This window comes from Anabrus simplex, chromosome 1 (genome assembly GCF_040414725.1).
Source record: "Anabrus simplex isolate iqAnaSimp1 chromosome 1, ASM4041472v1, whole genome shotgun sequence".
Lineage (NCBI taxonomy): Eukaryota > Metazoa > Arthropoda > Insecta > Orthoptera > Tettigoniidae > Anabrus > Anabrus simplex.
In genome coordinates, this window is record NC_090265.1 from 1,553,755,770 (window position 1) to 1,553,776,555 (window position 20,786).

Genomic DNA, 20,786 nt, shown 5'->3' on the forward strand with positions numbered 1-20,786 from the left:
CGCAAATGCAATTTTTTTCAGGTCCCTAGCCATTGCTTTCCTCACTGGACCAGAAGGTGCTAGCTACTGCAGCACGACTGATCCTATGAGCAACACCTTTCATAACACTCGACACTAGATGTGCTCCAAATGTCATTACTCATCCATGTCACAGCCATGGATGAGACTGGGACTTCGGTGGATGCTACACTTTGCTCTCGCCTGTGTTGACAGATACAAAAATACTGCATCTATCAAGAAATGGTAGAAGAATTAAAATGGAGGCACTATAAATCTCCGATTTGTGAACATTTTATGTTGCCATTCGCCGGCTTTGGTCAGCCGGGTCAGCTGTCATCAAGACTATTTTCTGTTGCTTGCAATAGATCCTGCATCATGTGTGCCCACAAGATTGCACCCCCTGTTGAAAATTAGAAAACTGCGTGATTTGAAATTTTCGTGGCATACACCCATAACCTTACGTTTTGTCACAATTTATAAAGACTCTAGATGTGATGCTAGAGCTCACGTACCCCAGACTCTCTTTGCTTGGCCCCCGCCCAGCACAATGGTTACTAACCGAACCTCACCAGTCCAGACCAACGGTCTTTTCACTGTTGAAATTGCTGCTCTACAAGAAATTAGATGGCATGAAATAGAGATGTTCGATATACAGGATATACTTTAATCAATAGTGGAAATAGCGAGAACATCTGTAGAACAGGCTTTATGATATCTAAATAACTGAAGCATATCTTAATGTCTTACAAGGCAGTAAACGAAAGAATCTGTATCATGAGAATCAGGGGCCATGTCTTCAGTTATACACTTTTAAGCGTACATGCACCTATGGAAGAAAAGGAGGATGAAGTAAAGGATAAGTTTTATGAAGAGCTTGAGAAATAGTACGATGAGGCACCTAGACATGACATTAAAATAGTAATTGGGGACTTTAATGCAAAAGTGGGACAAGAGGAAGAATTTAGATCCACAATAGGAGCACAGTTCACATTTGGAAAGTAACAACAATGGGTTATGGTTTATTGACTTCGCTATAGCAAAGGATATGGTAATCAGTAGCACTACATTTGAGCACAAGAGAATTCATAAAGAAAATTGGGAGGCACCAGATGGGAACACCAAGAATCAAATCAACCCCATACTGATTGATAAGACATGCATCAAATGTACATGATGTGCATACTTATTGAGATGTGGATATAGATAAAGACCACTATTTGGTGAAAACTAAATTGAAACAAAACCTTGCGGTAAGAGTCAGAGGCAAAGCAGAAAGGAGGAAATGATTTAACCAAGAACAACTTAATGATGATGCAAGGAGGAAGGAATATTAGACAAGTTGAAGAAGGTTTGAAAAAAACATAAAAATGTAGTAACAGTTAATGAATCATGGCAGGTGATTAAAGAAGCCATCACGAATGCAGCCCAGGAGGTACTAGGAGAAAGAAAGAAACAGCCAAAGAAGGATTGGTACAGTGAGGAAGTAGAGCTAGCCTTGGAGAAAAGAAATAAAGCATGGAAGATATATATGCAAAGGGCAACAAGAGCTACTCACCAAACATATGTGGAATGCAGAAGGGAAGCTAAGAATCTCTGTAGAAAAAGTAAATGGAAAAAGATTTGATAAAAGAGATGCAAGAAGATTATGTGCATAAGAGAAGTAGAAAGTTTTATAGAAGTGTAAAGCAGAGAAAAAGTGGATTTCAACCAAGAGCAAGCTGCATACAAAATAAGGAAGGGCAACTACTTGGAAATACCCAAGAAATATTGGATAGATGTGCAGAATATTTTGAGGAGGTTTTAAATCCAGTTAAAATACAAAATAAAGAATATGAATTAGAATTGCCAAATAGTGAATCTAATGATGATGAATCTGAGGAATGCAATAGTGAACCACCCACTTTGGAAAGTAAAAGGTGTCCTCTTATCGATGAAGAATAATAAGTCACCAGGAGAAGATGGAATAACAGCTGAGTTGCTAAAATATGATAGAACGGTATTGATACAAACGTTGTATGAGTTGATATTGGAAATGTGGCAAACAGAGAAATTACCAGAAGAATGGGAAACAGCTTTAGTGTACCCAATTCCTAAGAAAGGAAATAAATTGAAATGTGAAAATTACAGAGGGATATCTCTGCTGTGCATAGGGTTCGAGATCTTTACCATAATAATATCATCTAAGCGTCTAACACACAAAGCAGAGCAGGATCTTGGAGAATATCAGTGTGGATTTTGTGCAAACTGTTCAACAATAGATCATATCTTTACAATGAGGATCATCCTAGGTGCTATGAATATAACATACCACTGTATCAACTGTATGTTGATTTTAAACAAGCGTATGATTCAGTGCGAAGAGGAAAACTACTACCGAAATGAAAGCCCTTGGTTATCCTGGGAAATTGAGATTAGGTTGGTAAAAACAGCTTTGAGCAGAAGTAAATCTAAGGTATGTGTACAAGGGAAAGTATCATGAACCTTGATGTAAAAGTGGGTTTGAGGCAAGGAGATCCAATGTCTGCTGTCCTCTTCAATATTTGAAACCGACTTTCAACCTATTAGGTCGTGTTACGTACATTTAGTATGTGTTGAAGAGATGTTAAGTACAGAACAAAAATGGCCAACTAGACACCAGTGGGATCCGAACCCACAACCTCCCGATTTCGCGTCGGTTGCTCTACCAATTGAGCTATGGTGGCCTAGGTCATCTTTGTTCTGTTGGAAAGGATCTAAGCTACAGGTCTGGTACTACTACCATCACACTGTAGAGTGCGTTTAAGTTGCCCGTTGAGGGCCAAGTCAATGAATATTGAATTTTCACGACCGCATTGCTTTAGAACAGCTGTGCATACCATCACTGCAATCGTGAAAGGAACATATATCATAGACTAATTCAAATATTAGCATATGCGGATGATGTGGCCATAATTTCTTATTACAAAGAATGCACTTCTTGAAACCTATGAAGAATTGGAGAGAGGAGCACAGCAAATGGGACTGGTAGTGAAGTGTTTTAAAAGACTACAGGAATTTAGATATCTAGGCTTTCTGATTACTTCACAAAATGAAACAAAAAGGAATTAAGCAGGAAATCGATGCTATGCTCCCGTAATTCCAACATTAAGAAACAAACAAATATCCAAGAAAGCTTAGTTGATCATTTATAAGACTGTCATTAGACCAGTGGTTACATATGGAGCTGAGACCTGGGTATTAAATAAAACAAAAGAAAAAACGTTAATGACATGGGAAAGAAAGGTATTGAGGAAGATTTTTGGGCCATTTAAAACTGAGCTGGGATGGTGTATTAGGTCTAATCAGGAGCTTAGAGACCTGTACCAAGAACAGGCTGTAGTTTCTTTGATGAAGACTAGGACATGTCCATCAAATGGAGACTTCAAGAGAACCTAAGAAAGTGCTGGAGGGGCATCCAGGTAGAAGACAATGTAGAGGTAGACCATGAAAGCGATGGATAGAAGAGGTGGAGGCTGATCTACATACCATGGGAGTCCGGAGATGGAGGACCAAGGCAGTCGACAGAGAACTTTGGAAGAAGATTGTTGCAAAGACCAAGGTTCTACAGGGTGACGCACGAATAGTTGATACATTTGAAAAGCAAATACAAAATGCATCTTATGTGCTATGTTGTTCAAATTTTGCGCACACCTTCCCTATTTCATGGAAATAACTGTAGAGGTGACACCGCTGCTTTGTTTCTGAATGCCTGCATTCCACTGAGCTTTCTGCCATGGCCGACCACGGCCGACTCTCCATTCAACAGCGTGCCGAAACAATTATATTTTTTTGCGAATCAAAAAGTGTTACGGCGACACAAAGGAAATTTCAAGCTGTATTTCAGACTAGGTGGGCTCCAGCAAGGAATGCCATCTTTCGCTTATTCAGAAACTTTAAAGGACAAGGCATTGTGTAGGAAGAAAAGCAAACACGTGCACCAGCAGTTCGGTGTCCTGAAAACATCGCGCTGTGCTGAGGGTCGCCATGCAGCGCAGCCCGCACTAGCCAACATGGGGAGCTTCAAGATGAAGTGGAATATCGCGCCATTCAGTTCAAAGAATGTTACACGGTAACCTTCAATTGTACCCGTACAAAAAGACCGTTCTACTGAAGCTAAAAGATCTTCACAGGCAGAAGAGATTGCAGTACGCCTTATGGGCTCAAGATAAAGATGAAGTACTGTTTAACACTTGGTTCTCTGATGAAGCCTATTTTCATCTCAATGGGGCAGTTTATAAACAAAATGTGTGGTTTTGGGCTACAGAAAAACCAGACTTTATTCATGAAGAAACCATGTATGAGGAGTGAGTGTGTGGGTAGCTCCGTCAAGTCGTGGATTAATTGGACCATTTTTCTTCAGTCAGATAGTTAATGCACGGTGATACAAGGACATGCTGAAGAATTAATTCATGCCTCAACTTCTCGCTACAGAACTCCCTATTCATACGCAGTGATTTATGCAAGATGGTACAACATCTCACACAGCTAACGATGTTCTTGAGTTTTTGAGAGGAGTATTTGGTGATCGTGTAATATCTCATCGTTACCCACAGTACAACATTAATGGTGGATTCTTCTGGCCTACTTTATGCATAGATTTAAATCCTTGTGATTTCTTTTTATGGGGCTGTTTGAAAGAAAAACTCTTTGCTTCAAGACCTCAAAGCCGCACGGAAATGCGTACTCGGATTGTGCAGCTCTGTAGTGAAATTTATGAAGACCTGTGCCGCAAAGTTGTCAGAAACATGCGTACTTGTCTCAAAGAGATTGTCCGCTGCAGTGGAGGCCGCGTCGAACATGTGATATAGTGAAATGTATTTCTGTGGTCCAAGCTACCTGTGTCTACAATTTCATTAGTGTTCTGTGAAAAATAAAGTTGTTTTTCTTAAATTACATGTTTCAACTATTCATGCGCCACCCTGTACAAGGACCGTAGCATCAAGGAGTAAGTAAGTTTTATCACACATAGTTTAGCCATTTTAGAAAAGTAACCCACCATTATACACTGTAACTTCAAATAAACTAAAATTGTTCCGAGAGAAATAATACTGCTGAAATACACAAATAATTTTCAGCTATGAACAATCAGTAGATATCTTGCACATGCAACAACAAGCTCCGTGATACTGTAGCATTTGTGTCAATCGTGTCCGTTTGGAATCTTCCACAGAACTTTGAATCTTTGAACTCTCCCTCCCTCGTTAGCAGTGGCGAACTGATGGAGCGAAGCTTTGCACATATATCCCCTTTATGTCCACACCTATTGGACATTCATTAGCAAGCCGCGCGAGGTGAGTCGAGGGATGCAGCGGCTGAGCTGTGACATCGGTCTCCGATGCCTTGCTTTCAGAAATACGGGTAACTTTTTTTTCTCATTGCTTTCAAGTTTTATAAATGGAACACTGTGTCAGATGTTTGCATTATAACGTGCTTTAGATTTCCATCCTTCTCATTGGAGGTTTGGGCTTCACCGATAGCCTTGGTAGTCCTCAGTACACGTCACTGGTAAGCACGCGTGGTTAGACTACACATGAAAGAAAGATAAGGTTCCATAGTTTTCAACTGCAGTGTTAGTCAGTGGAGGACATATTTACTGTATCCTCACGTGCTTATACAGTAAGTTGCTGCTCTCTCTCTGTCTGTTTCCTATTCATACACAGTATTTTGTTCCTGTTGGCTTTCTTACCTGAGCATTCTTACAGGATATTGGTGATTAAGAGCTGCTGTACACGTCAGAGACCCTAAGTTGTACCTGTGATTTTGCACAGAATATTGTTTCTTGTGCATACTTCATGTTTGACATTCAAAGATTTCAGTTTAAACATCAAGATACAGTCCATAACTACTTGCTTACCCTATTGATGAAGGCTATACTTACTTTTTCATCCAAGAGTTTACAATGTAATAATGGTAGGCATGTATAGAGCATTGTTTAGAAGCATGTCCTCTACTAAACCATGACTACAGCAGAATTCAGGCAACAGAAATGAGATTCATTAGAACTATGACTTGAAATACTCAAAAGGAAAAAATCAGGAATGAAGTAAGCAGCAGGGTAGCTGGCATTGAGGTCCCTGTCACCAGTGTTATAAAGAAGCGTAGACTTCCGTGGTATGGGCACATGAGAATGAAGAGCAGAAGATCTGCCAGAAAATACTTTGACCTTACTGTTCAAGGAAAGAGACCAGGTGGAAGGCTAAGGAAATGTTGGATAGACACAATGGAATCAGATGTGGAGGAGAGAGGTCTCCAGGTGGGAAGATGTCCTGGAACAGAAGACATATGCAGACAGGAAGAGATGGCGAGTGCTTATGTGCCAGAAATACCCAAGAAACTGATGGAGTTGGAAGACGACGACGATGATGTATAGAGCAAGAGCTGCCTTCCTAACACACAAATCATTTCATCATGGCTTGTCCGAGTTGAGTTAATGAGCAAGTGGCCGCGCGGCTTGGGTAACGGAGTATGGGCTTGCATTCAGTAGATAGTGAGTTCGAATCATACTGTCAGCAGCCCTAAAGACGGTTTTCTGTGGTTTCCCATTTTCACACCAGGCAAATGCTGGGGTTGTTCTTTAATTAAGGTCATGGTCACTTCCACCTCCTAGCCCTTTCCTATCCCATTGTTGCCGTAAGGCCTATCTGTGTCAGGGCGAAGTAAAGCAAATTGGAAAGAAAGAAAAAGTTGAGCCCTTGTGCAAATGGGACTTGTAGACTGGATGTACACACTTGTTACTGTCAAAAATTGGAGTTAATTTTCAATTTCCAGTATTCCATTTTGATAGTTAATTATTTGCTCGAGAAAGTCATTGAAAGTAGAGGACCTATCCAGGCTGCTGCTGACCAGGAGGTGATGGTTGGTTGGTTGGTTGGTTGGTTGGTTGGTTGGTTTACCTTTATTAAGGCCACTGCCTCTAACTTTCCAGCCTTAGCCTTTTCCCATCCTTGCATCACCAAAAATTTTCAATGTGTTAATGCAGCGTTAAGCCACTAGCAAAAAGAAAATCTATCCAGTTTCACACCCAGTTACCCGTATCTGTTGCAGTGCTCTTGTTCCATTTGCCACCATATTATACAAAGTTCTTACTTGCGTATCTACTTCTGAGATGGAAGGCACAGTGTTCCATTCTACCAGGTTTGTCCTTCAGATGGTTGTACTTGTAGTTCCTCCAAAGATCTTGTCAGCTTCTCTTCAACTTCAGATGTCATCCGTGGACTACAGCTGTTATCAACTGCCTTGAACCGGTTTGCTTTTGGAAGTTTTGTTGGTCCTAGGTAATTAGAAACTTGTTTGGTGATAGTGATCAGTGGGAACCTGTAACCACAAAAATGTGTTCGGACCCATTTCAGTAAGTAGTTTTTCTATTTGTATGCATTCATGTCAGCTGTAACTTGTTTCTGAGTATACATCTTCTTCCATCAATATTTTTTATGCTCAATTTTGCTTGTGGATATGTTTCTTATGACTGACTAGGCTAATTATATTTGAAATATGTATCCTCAAAAATTGCGTTGAATGGTTGGAGAGTGGCTTGGTTGGTTTTGACAAAGCTCTTGTCCATTTGCTGCTTGGCTTCATCATGACTGTTGTATGTTAATTGCTCATAAGTACTTTGACAGGTAAAAAATTTGACTACTATATGATGGCACAATCCTGTGTGAAATCACGAGCTTGGAGGGGAAGGAAGGTAGTTGAGGGGCTAACTACTGTTGTGCTACTACGAGTGAGGTGAAGCCTTGTCGCACTAACATAGTCTCTCACAATAGAAGGAAAAGCAGAGCAAGGGCATTAATGTTTTTAAAAATATAACAATCCCACAACACTCACACAACCTGCAATGGGCATAACCCTTCCAGATCCCACATGAGGCACATCACTTTTTGTACTATGGAGGTAGAACATGATTACCATCTGATGGCACAAAACCTTAGCTGAGCACTAAATGAGTTTTGAATATGAACAAGTCCACGTGTTGCTGCATGAGAGAGGGGAAGAACTTTCACTTCGCTAGCTGCTATGCAACTGTTCATATCAGTTCCTGGTAATTGAAATGAAGGGCATTTTTTCAAGTTGGATAGTATAGCTCTTTCATTCCCACATAGAAGTTCCTCAAGTCTTGAGCATCGGAGAGTCTTTGTAGTTTCTGAGCTTTCTGTTATCACCAGTTATTCTTTTCTGCTGTTATTTGAGTCTGACATTTCCACTTGCTTTCTAGAAAATGTGCTTACTTCATGTTTGATGATAAATCTTGATGAAGGGATTGATGGGCTTCTTGTTTGGCATTAATGAAACACAAAATTATTTTGATCAAACCTTTCTTCTTTCTTTTTGAAAAATCAATGGTTTCCTCAGCTGACTTATTCTAAACAAATAACAAAACACAGAACTGCATCCAACTTCATGGTACTTGTTTTTAGTGTTAACAGTTTCATTATTTATTTTCTTAATAATGTGCAGTAATAATTAACTGTTGTTAATATTTCCAGGTTATGCTCACATTTTGGAAGTATAAATTGTGGAAGTTAAAAGAAATCTTTGAAGCTCAAGAAGCGTAAGTGAAATTACTCATTAGTTTTACTTTTAAAACTTAATATTTGTGCTCTGTTTTGAAATATTTAATTTCCTTTCGGCTTACAGGTGGTATGATGGCTTTTCAACTTTCTATGTTGGTGGAGACGGTTTAATTTACAAGCATGTAGCTGATAAGGTAATTTGAATTACAGTTTTTCTCCTCTAATTCTTTTTGTTTTTAAAGGCAACAATATTTATATTTATGCTGATATATTCTAATTGACTTGTAAGGTGTACAGTGGAACCTCGATTATCCGTTCCCGGAAAGTACGTTTTCCCGGAATATGCGTTCAAATTACGTGGTCCCGAGAGCATCGTAATTAAATCACGTTGTAAAAGTCCCGCATTATCCGTTCCTCGAAGAAACGATTTCCCGGATCAACCGTCCAGAAATTCCAGTCCCATCAACGCTAAATCCTCGATCAATCGTTTTTTAATAAACTGTATCTCACGAAAGGACGGCTATGGCATATTTATGGATCTTGGCGTTCGGCGATCGGCGGTGAACTTGCATAAGGGACCATCTTAGCATCGCATTCGGGTGGTATTGTTTAGAGAATCTCGGAAAATCATAGGGCAGAGAGTGGCCACAGCAATTGCTAGAAGACACGGCGCATTTCTACAGCTCTGCGTAAAGACGGAACGAGTTTCGTCAAATGTTTGCACTTATAAAACGTCCATATTATGTCCAGGGTTAGATGTTTTCTTATTTACATTTTTTCGATCGTACTGCCGAAGGGGTTTTCGGCACTTTGCTCAGGGCACTGCAGACCTAAGTGGGCTTTCAGGCAGGAATCGAAACTGCTCCTTAACACAAATTCAGTATTTTTTATATTATCGTACATGATTATGTTAGCGAGACGAAAACAGATGTTGCACCTTACATTAAAAAAAAAAAGAAAGCCATGGGAGGTCTTGGGATTGCCTATTACTGTTACTAATGTAAGACTGGGAATTTTACGTTTTCGTGTTAAAATACCAAAAACAGCAGTCGTTTTACTTGCGCACGTTACATTTTCAATGATTGGTATCATTTCAAACTCGTACTGACATGTGCAGCGAGCGCACTTTCCAGATGACCTCAAGGTCACGAATAACCGTAATTTCTGAAGTTTTGATATTTCTTTTATCTTTCCAATTTGTTTGGATTTGTGACGCGCAGAATTGAATATAATGTATTCGAGAACTTTTAAGAATCGATACTTACATTCGAAACCATGTTTTCGAGTTCAACATAACCTTTAGAAGTCGATGTAGGCCTAATTTGCGCGGTACGAGCTTTCCAGAAACTGACTACGAACAGTATACCGGAGACCAAATTACAATGAAAGATTAAGAAATGAACGGATTTCGCCATCATTTTGGGTGCTTTTGTATCTAATATGCTTTATTCTATTAGATGAAAGAATTAAAAGCTACTTGTGGTCGATTGTCGTTTGGCTTGGCGTTGTTAGATTTTTCGAAGAGTTTGGCTAGCGTAATCAAAGTTGCTAAACTGAAAGAAGTTTTCACGGGAAACTGACGAAGATTCCCTTGTAAAATTGAATATAAAGTATCGAGATTTTGAACTCGCGTACCGGTAATTAATGCGGTTCGCGGTCTAACATGCTCGGCTCTCATCCAGAGGGCCCGGGTTCGATTGCGACCAGGTCAGGCAATTTTACCTGGATATAAGTCTGGTTCCAGGTCCACTTAGCCTACGTGATTACCTTTAATTGTGGAGCTACCGTATCTAATGGTGAGATGGCGACCCCGATCTACAGAGCCAGGAATATCGGCCGAGAGGATTCGTCGCACTGACGATGCGCCCCTCGTAATCTGCAGGGCTTCGGGCTGAGCAGCGGTCGCTTGGCAGGCAAAGTCTCACTGGGGCTGTAGTTTGGTTTGGTTTAGGAGTTTTTGTAAGATTATAATTATACATATTTCATTTTTGTGATGTTTAGCCAAACTGATAGTTTAAATTCATTCCCGGATTTTCCGTTTTCCCGTGTTGTACGTTTTATTTTCACGGTCCCTCGAAAAACGGAGAATCGAGGTTTCACTGTATATTGAGCCCTTATTCAGTGCTCAGGCTGTTTAATTCGACAAATTAATGGATAAATTCCAAATACATTGAAATGATAGCCCTCATAATTTTATATTTCATTCTGTAACAAATGTGGTAACTTGACCAAATGCTTATGGCACCGGCTACTTGGAAAAATATTAGGCAAGGCCCTTTGGGTTGTGATAGAGAGTTCAATTGTTGGTTTCTAGCCAGCATGACCTCGACAGAGTTATATTTGAGGCCCAGGATAAATCCTGCAGAATAATAGAAATGTTAGCACTTTCAACACTATGCCCGTACGCGATACGGGCACACTGCTTTGCTGGCTGTGGATGGCGCCAGTATACCAGTATTCCATTTTCGTGCGTGTTTATAGGCAGCTGCATGTATCCCATGTGTTTTCCGTCTCTTGCTTGAAGGTAATAGTTTATCTAGTGTCCACTAGAATGCAGCAGTTATTGGGAACTTCAAACTGAAACAATAGAAAGGGTAGTTTCTGCTTCCCATGACCTCTACCTAAGCAGTTGATGTGCCAGGTGTTGAGTGGGTGAGTGCGCCAAATATATTGCGTTGTCAACTGTGTTATTGTACAAACACGTCCTCATGCTGGCTCAATGATAGTGATATTTTGGATATATTATCGGGAGAAGCGGATTTTCAGAAATAGATGGCAATGATGAAAACTCTGATTACAAATCAGATAACACATCAAGCTATAGTTCAGGCAAGATTTTTATTTGCTACATCGCTTTCGAATGAAAGTTTTTAGCTGCATTATTTTACTCCGTATACAAATTATGGAAGTATTTTACCTCTCCAGAAATTTGGGCTTTTTTTTGTTTCCTTGTTTAAGACGACGAGGCTATTGATTCGCCTGTACCGTGAAAAGAAAATAGATGGTGGTGCAAGGTTGGACTGTTCATAGCCCAATGTTTTTTCAGGGCTAATATACCAAAACAAACTATTCTAAATAGGTAAACCAAGCTCGATAGCTGCAGTCGCTTAAGTGCGGCCAGTATCCAGTATTCGGGAGATAGTAGGTTCGAACCCCACTATCGGGCAGCCCTGAAGATGGTTTTCCATGGTTTCCCTTTTTCACACCAGCAAATGCTGGGGCTGTACCTTAATTAAGGCCACAGCCGTTTCCTTCCCACTCCTAGGCCTTTCCTATCCCATCGTCGCCATAAGACCTATCTGTGTCTGTGCGGCGACATAAAGCAAGTAGCAAAAAAAAAAAAAAGTAACTTTTGTATTTCAAATATAATTGTGTTTATTTGTAGCTTACGTAGCCACATCAAATGATTCATTTTTATTGTTTGAGCAGGCTTAATAGTGTAAGTTGAATGTAAGTTTTTTTTTCCATACATTTCTTTACATTTAAGACTAATATACTTCAATTACACTCACCGGCAAAAAAGCGAAACACTGCGCATTTCAGACAAAATTTAATGTTAGTCCATTTGAAACCTTGTATATTAATGGTGTAAGTTGAATGTAAGTTTTTGTTCATACATTTCTTTACATTTTTAATAAGACTAATGTAATGAAATTACATCCACCGGAAAAAAAGGCAAAACACTGCGTATTTCAGACAAAATTTAATGTTAGTCCATTCGAAACCTTGTAAAAATTAAATGTTATGACATTACAACAATATGGCAATGTATCGTAAATTAATTTGCCCATTTGAGAAGCTTCAGCACAATAATTGATAAACATTACTGATCATGACTATCACAATACCAATACTGCAGTTTCCTGCCTTTTGACAACAATTACCACAAACAGCTGTCTTAAGGTTTATTTCTGTGAATTCTTGAACCGCTTATTTTTGTGGACATTACGGAGAAGCAGATTTCGCAAACATGTCTAATATAATCAGAATGAATGCCTTCATGCCTTCCCAAAGCTTGCTGGCCTTTATACACAAGGGCTACTATAGGAACTCTCCATTCATTTGGTATAGCTCCTTCAAACAAACAATAATCAAATAGAAGTATGGTAGGAAAGACAGAGTGAGAAATGAAGATATTAGGGAGGAAGTTGGGATAGGAAAGCTAAAGGACAGACTTCAAAAGAATAAACTAAAGGTGATTTGGACATGTAAAGAGGATGGAGGAGAATAGAATTTTAAGACAGATGCTGGAGGCAAAGTGCGAGGACAAGAGAGCAGGAGGAAGACTTATAACAAAGTGGATTGAATCAATGAAGCGCGGCATAAGAAGAAAAAATTTGGACTGGGACAAGATTGTGGAAGAGGAATGGTGGAAGGAAAGAGGAAGATGGAAAAGTGCCATAAATACCCTGACCCAGCAGGAGCTGGATAAGGGGAAATGATGATGATCATCATCATCTCGGGAACGGTTGGGTCAAAAAATACTTTTGACCAGTGCAATTTGATGGAAATTTAATGCTCTCCAATTTTGTAAATAGGTGTATTCTGCTAAAAACACAATAGTTTAGAAGTTATAAGTGACAGTGAAAATAGTCCGATAATTTAGAGGTTTTTGCCTCCTCCCAAATTAGCACAGGGTTCTCGATGTCAAAAACTCTAATTCTACTCCAGAGAGTACCCACAGACAACGTACCAACTTTGGAATACTTTCCAAGTAGAAAGTACCTGCCTGTTGGACTATCCAGCTTGTTCAGTGTTGGTGGTAGTGGGGCAATTGCCCGTTTTGTCTCTTGAGGTAGGATATCTGTTCCATTTTAAATTCATGCCAGAAGATCATGTGAGTTTGTCTTGATGACAATTTCGTTGAATTTAATTTCACATTTCAGTATACCTTTGCCGATAGTATAACTCAGATTTTATGAAATTCTTGACCAGTTTAGGTGTGAAACGGTCACGCGTTTAAAACAGGCCTTCTTGCAGACTGCGCGCAGTGGAGTGCAGAGTAATGAATGGTAATGTTTCTTAAAACATTGTGCTGTAGATTTCTGAAATATCCATTGTTTGAGTGAAAAAAAAAGTTGTGAACTGTTCATAATTAGTGAACAGCACTGGGAATGTGGACAATGACATTTGATGCCATCAAGAAAACAAGCAGAAAAATACTTAAGTCAGATAGGTTAAAGGTGATTGAGCATATTTATAATTTTCTTGCGTTATCCAGTCATTACAGCAACAGAGATGCCAACTACTACAGATTTTGCATAGTTTGTACCGATTTAATTAGAGAGAAAATCCACAAGGGACAGCCGCCATGGTACCGTACGGTAACAGCATCATATTGATAGCAATGTACTCAATGCCATTCCAGTTTTCTCGCTATTTATCTTGAGATAAAATTAGCTTAAACATTTTTAAATTTTGAAATTCCCCTGTTGAACAGCTATCCCCGATCAGGAAAATTTTATTTTTCTTCGCATACTCTGTACAATTGGTGATTACCATTGACAATGAATTAAAACATCTAAACAAATATCTTTTAAAAACGGAACAAGAATATCAAAGCGAAGGAAGAAATTAACTGAAAATTTTGTGACAGATCCTCATGCATAGAACAACCACCGAATCACCTCCCAGCAACTGGCGGGTATGTGATTCTTTTCTTCAAAGTACATAAAACAGGATACGTAGTGTCTCCTCTTTTCAGAATTAACTTCTTTGGCCTGTGAACTGTTACCTTCAAACGTTATTGTTAGATCAATAACAATGCCGATGTTTCTCTTCATGTCAATCACGACAATGTCTGCTGCACGCTTACTGGATCCTTCGCTGTAGATACAGTGTACTTCTTCAAAGACTTCAAATCTGCCAGATTTTTTAAAGTTCTGCAATACTGCTCCTCTCTCTATGGTGCCTGTTATTTCTCAATAGTACCCCTTTTGGGCTGAAACCGAAAACGTGAGTGAGAGTTTCTATTTCGTTGGAGTGGCAGCAACGGTTTTCTTGGCTTCTACCGGCAACTCTTCAACTTGTATCACATTACAATTCATTTTAATGGCATTAGTCCATCTGGAAGTTAGTTAGTTTGTTTGTTTGTTTATTTATTTATTTATTTATTTATTTATTTATTTAATTTGAAATATTGTTCACACATGTAGTACTGTCTTTAGTTAAGCATATGGTCACATTAGATTATCAGAATGTTCGCCGTTAGCTGCCAGACACATGGCAGAACGACGAGTGGTCACTGCAACTACGTCAGCCAACGTTGCAATGGAGATCGCTTTACATGCCACTGTAATCTCCTGGCGAAGGACCTCCAGTATGTGCAGCTTATGTTGATAGACTTCATCTTTCACAGTTCCCCACAAGTAAACGTCCATAGGGGTGAGATCTGGCGACCATTGGGAGAACTCGAAGGGCCCTCTTCTTCCAATCCAGTGTCCCTGCAGATTGTCACCCAAGAAAGTTCCTACTGCTGCAAGGTAGAGTGGTGGCTCCCCATCCTGTTGGTAGAAGACCTCATTATCACCATAAAGTGCACGTACAGCTGGTAAAATTGTGAGTAACATTTTCAAGTACACTGACTGAGCAAATGTCATGGGATAGTGGAGCACTGATGCGCAGGTGTGTTGTCTGCGCACCACACGCCCCCTGTGCCAGCGACAGTTGTACAGGAGACCTTGTGAGCAGTGGCTGTGCATGTGACAGGTGTAACATGGAACGTCGTCGTGACCTGACACCGTTTGAACGGGGTATGGTGGTCGGTGCCTGACGGATGGGAAGTGCGATTTCGGAAGTGGTGCGAGAATTCGGCTGCACATGATCAACCGTGTCCGGGGTGTATCGTGAATGGTTACATGCGGGTATCACCGTCCACAACAGACGAACGACTGGCCGTCCAGCCACCCTCGATGACCGTGACCGGCGACATCTGAGACGGATTGTCAATAGTGACAGGCCGTGCTAGGCACGTCTCCCAGTGGACAATCTGTAGGAACATGGGTTCTGTGGGGTATGGGAGCCGGCCCCGCACACGGGTGCCACTGTTAACCCAACGTCATCGGGCACGATGACGCGCACTTGTCGCCAGTCATCAGGGATGGACACTTGAACAATGGCGTAACGTGATATGGTCAGACAAATCACAATTTCAACTGCACCATGCCGATGGGAGGCACCGTGTATGGCGCACACCACATGAAGCGATGGATCCCGCCTGCCTCGAAGGTGTGGTCCAGGGCGCTGGTGTCTCTGTTATGGTCTGGGGTGCATTTTTCTGGTATGGAATGGGCCCCTTAGTTGTTCTGGAAGAGACTTTGAATGGTACACGGTATGTTGAGCTGCTCTGAGACCATCTCCACCCATTTTTGGTCTTCCAGCACCCAGACGGTTCTGCGGCGTTTCAAGATGATAACGCGCCACCACATCACTCCCATATCGCCTGGGAATGGTTCCAGGAACATGCAGCGGAGGTCCAATGACTGCCATGGCCACCCAGGAGCCCCAGTATGAACCCTATCGAGCATATCTGGGATGTCCTGGAACGCAGGCTCCATGCCATGGATCCTGCACCCACAAACAGACCAGCATTGGCGACTGCTCTGCAAACGATTTGGTGTCAGCTGCGTCCAGAGGCCTACCAGGGTCTTGTCGACTCACTTCCACGGCATCTCACTGCAGTTCGCAGGGCCAGAGGAGGTCCCACACTCTATTAGGTGACTATCCCATGACATTTGCTAAGTCAGTGTACACTTCTACAGTGACAGTACCATCAGAGAAAAAGGGTCATACTATGCCCCTAGATGACAACCCACACCAGACTGACTGCTTTGTCCACATGAGCATGCAGATTTTCTGGTGCTCATTACACACAGTTATGTTGATTCCTTGTTCCATTAAGTTTGAACTGGGCCTCATCAGACCACACTACTTTCATCAGAAAGTGTTCATCTTGACTTTCCATTTGTTGATACCATTTGCAAAGTGGCAGTCGACGATCAGGATCGTTATCATTAAGCGCATGCAGTAATCATGGGATGTAAAGTTTCCACTTTGCGGCTTTCACAATTCATCGTATAATTTTTCATGCACATTGTGTGGCAGACTTCTGAGGAGAAGTAGCAAACCTTTCTAACACAAGGGCTGACAAAGCAGGACTAGTAGCTGTACGCGTTCTTCCCAATCTTCCTTTGTGAATATCACAAATTGTTCCATGCATCTCAAACTTATCAGTAATGCGGTTTTTAAAATATATTATTAGGCATGTTGGAAGTTCCGTTTCAAATTCCCTCCTCCACTGACTTTGCAATTCAACAACATTATCAAGCTGGATAAACCCCTTCAAGATGCATTTTCACTGCTCGAACATCAAGTGTGCTCCAGCTATATTATTTTCCTACTATCACGATGCAAGTACTGATATTTTTTTGGAGAAAGACCTTACTACAACATGTTGTTGTTTGAGTCATCAGTCCATAGACTGGTTTGATGCGGCTCTCCATGCCACCCTATCCTGTGCTAATCTTTTCATTTCTACGTAACTATTGCATCCTACATCTGCTCTAATCTGCCTGTCATATTCATACCTTGGTCTACCCCTACCGTTCTTACCACCTACACTTCCTTCAAAAACAAACTGAACAAGTCCTGGGTGTCTTAAGATGTGTCCTATCATTCTATCTCTTCTTCTCATCAAATTTAGCCAAATCGATCTCCTCTCACCAATTGGGAACGTGCATAATTTTCAAAAATTTTTTTTTTTGAAAAGTACACCAATGAAATAGTATGTAAACGTATTACATTGTGGTATGTTGCCTTGTTTTCTACCATTAAAAAAATATTTAATAGTGCCTTTCCGCAAGGCGAGTGAAACGGCCTCTGACGTAAGCGGCGCGCTGTGACGTCACGATCCAGTACCGCATGGAGCTCTACCAGCCGTTGTGCATCAGCCGTTGCTAAAAGCCGATTGTTTATTATTCATGATCGCGAATAACTTCAAAATGACAGAAGGAAGGTTCAAAACAGCACAATCAGACAATCTATCATGTGTAGATGTCATCATTCTTGAAAAATAGTGACTTTTGTGGCCGCAGAATTTCGCGGATAAAAAACAAGTTTGTAAGTGGCATCTTTTATATACGTGCAATGTACTGTAACCCATAGTATTAGGATAACAACTGAACCTGGATAGATATCACATCACTTTCAACATGTCCTTCTAGACTGATTCCCCTATTAAAGAATAACATTACATTTTCGGGCTTTCAGCATTAGTAAAGTAAGAAATCGGATTTCAGCACTAACATAAACATATACGTAGCATTATAGTACTAGTCCGCTTCTGTGGTGTAGTGGTTAATGTGTGCCACTCCCGGAGGCCCGGTTTCGATTCCCGGCTCTGCCATGAAAGTTGAAAACAAATAGTACGAGGGCTGGAACGGGGTCTACTCAGCCTCGGGAGGTCAACTGAGTAGAAGGGTTTCGAATCCCACCTCAGCCATCCTCGAAGTGGTTTTTCGTATTTTCCTACTTCTCCTCCAGGCACCTAAGGCCACGGCCGTTTCCTTCCCTCTTCCTTGTCTATCCCTTCCGATCCTCCCATCCTCCAACAAGGCCCCTGTTGAGCATAACAGGTGAGGCCTCCTGGGCGAGGTAATGGCCCTCCTCACCAGTTTCATCACCATACTCAAAGTCTCACGTTCCAGGACACTGCCCTTGAATGGGTAGAGGTGAAATCCCTCGCTGAGTCCGAGAGAAAACCGACCCTGAAGGATAAACTGATTAAGAAAGAAAGAAAGAAAGAAAGAAGGAAAGAAAGAAAGAAAGATCATAGTACTAAAGGGCTATAATCTATCATTCCCAAAAAATATATATTTATGGTTGGGACAACTGGCCTACGCACTTCCGGGGCCCATGAAAGAGAATTAAATATCTTTGTGGAGGGAAAAAGTTAAACATGATAAAGGTAAATATGACTTCATCTAGTTTTCGCAAGTCGGGCTGAGTGGTTCAGACGGTTGAGGTGCTGGCCTTCTGACCCCAACTTGGCAGGTTCGATCCTGGTTCAGTCCGGTGGTAGTTGAAGGTGCTCAAATACGTCAGCCTCGTGTCGGTAGATTTACTGGCACGTAAAAGAACTCCTGCAGGACAAAATTCCTTCACATCGGCTTCTCCGAAAATCGTAGAAGTAGTTAGCGGGGCGTGAAGCCAGTAACATTAATTACATTTGGCTTTTAACAAGCTGAGCATATCAGGAAAGAAAAGTGTCCTGGTGACATTTTAGTCGCTCAATACAGGAATGTCTTTGGGTGCTGTGACTTTTTTTTTTTTTTTTTTTGCTGTTTGCTTTACATCACACCGTCACATAATGGCGACGATGGGGCAGGAAAGGCCTAGGAATGGGAACAAAGCGGCCGTGGCCTTAGGTACAGCCTCAGCATTTGCCTGGTGTGAAAATGGGAAACCACGGAAAACCATCTTCAGGGCTGCCGGCAGTGGGGTTCAAAACCCACTATCTCCCGGATGCGAGCTCGCAGCTGCGCGCTCCTAACCGCACGGCCAACTCGCGCGGTATTTTTACCCTTCGGTTTATTGACTTGGCTTGTATAACCTAAATCTTAGGCTAAGTTGGATTATATTTTAAACACCTACATCACTATTTTCACCTGTGCGCAATTATGTTATTTATTTCATTAATATTATGTTAACTATTATAATTGAGCATTGTTAACTTATAAGACTCCAACAGACAAGCATTGGTTTTGTGTAGAGTTATACATTTGTTAAATTCACGTCGTTTCCTTTCATGACGTACACGCCTATTCTTTGTTACATTATAGGGTATTTAGATATAGCCTAAATTTCTTTACCAATTAAGCTCTTCAATAAAGACATACATAACTGTCCCATGCCAAGATATATTGGTAGAATTAGAGCTGTCAAAATGGTTCATAACACCTTTGATTTATTATCTTGACATGGATCACCCAAAACATAGGTTAGGTTTGGAGAATACTTTAATAATCAGCATTATTTAATGCACCGTTTATTACTTTCATATTCCAAGATGTAATTGAAGCATTTAAATAAAGCATCATATATTAAAATTTGAAGTTTTACCACTAGAACAGCTGACGTGGAAAAGTGATTTGAAAATTCAAACAAATTCATCTTACGTTAAAATCTTCAAAAAAAAATAAACTGTAGACTTTTCCGATATATCACCAGCATTTCTCCAGCTCGCCAAAATCCATTTCTCCCTAGTTTTAGCGTCTTTGGAACGTTTATAAACAATTTGTTTAGGATGGTATGCGATTTGCTATTGCACATCGGAACTCTACACCATTTATAAGTTTTCTGCCTCACTGTCTGCGCAGGATTCATTTTAAGTCTAAAATATACCACTCAGATTATTATCCAATGTATAGACCTCGAATTTAACCATACTAGACACTAATGTAAAGTAGAAATACGCGAAGTGTATCCTGCTTCTCACAGCACACTACGTGTTATTTCGTCTGCTAATTCAGTCAACCTGTACGATGACGTCAGGCCAATGAGATCGCGTACTTGCGTGACATGACATTTTCGTAGATTTTTATCATGTTTGGAGTTATTATTTGTACATTCTGATCACATTTTTGAATTCTGCATGCAATTTTGTTTCAGATTAGCATATTTTAAATTAAAACCCCGGATCATGCATGTTCCCTATTCAATTCAGTATCTCTTCATTCGTGATTCGATCTATCCATCTCACTTTCAGCACTCTTCTGTAACACCACATTTCAAAAGCTTCTATTCTCTTTCTTTCTGAGCTAGTCATCGTCCATGTTTCACATCCATACAATGCCACGCTCCACACGAAAGTCTTCAAAAACATCTTTCTAATTCCGATATCAATGTTTGAAGTGAGCAAATTTCTTTTCTTAAGAAAGCTCTTCCTTGCTTGTGCTAGTCTGCATTTTATGTCCTCCTTACTTCTGCCATCGTTAGTTATTTTACTACCCAAGTAACAATATTCATCTACTTCCTTTAAGACTTCGTTTCCTAATCTAATATTTCCTACATCACCTGTCTTCGTTCGGCTGCACTTCATTACTTTTGTTTTGGACTTATTTATTTTCATCTTGTACTCCTTACCCAAGACTTCATCCATACCATTCAGCAACTTCTCGAGATCTTCTGTAGTCTCAGATAAAATAATATCATCGGCAAATCTCAAGGTTTTGATTTCCTCTCCTTGGACTGTGATTC

The 20,786-nt window shown here is 40.6% G+C and overlaps 1 protein-coding gene across 2 annotated transcripts in view; it reads left to right on the forward strand.

The window, feature by feature from the left end:
• Positions 1-20,786, forward strand: part of LOC136858506 (uncharacterized) — a 103,412-nt gene that overhangs the window by 61,983 nt on the left and 20,643 nt on the right. For both annotated transcript variants that reach the window (XR_010858643.2, XM_067138099.2), the window contains exons 5-6: positions 8,505-8,569; positions 8,656-8,725. Coding sequence is in view for 1 of the 2 variants with exons in the window: in XM_067138099.2 (XP_066994200.2) it covers positions 8,505-8,569; positions 8,656-8,725 (135 nt within the window). In the remaining variant the exon portion in view is untranslated. The remainder of the gene's footprint in view (positions 1-8,504; positions 8,570-8,655; positions 8,726-20,786) is intronic.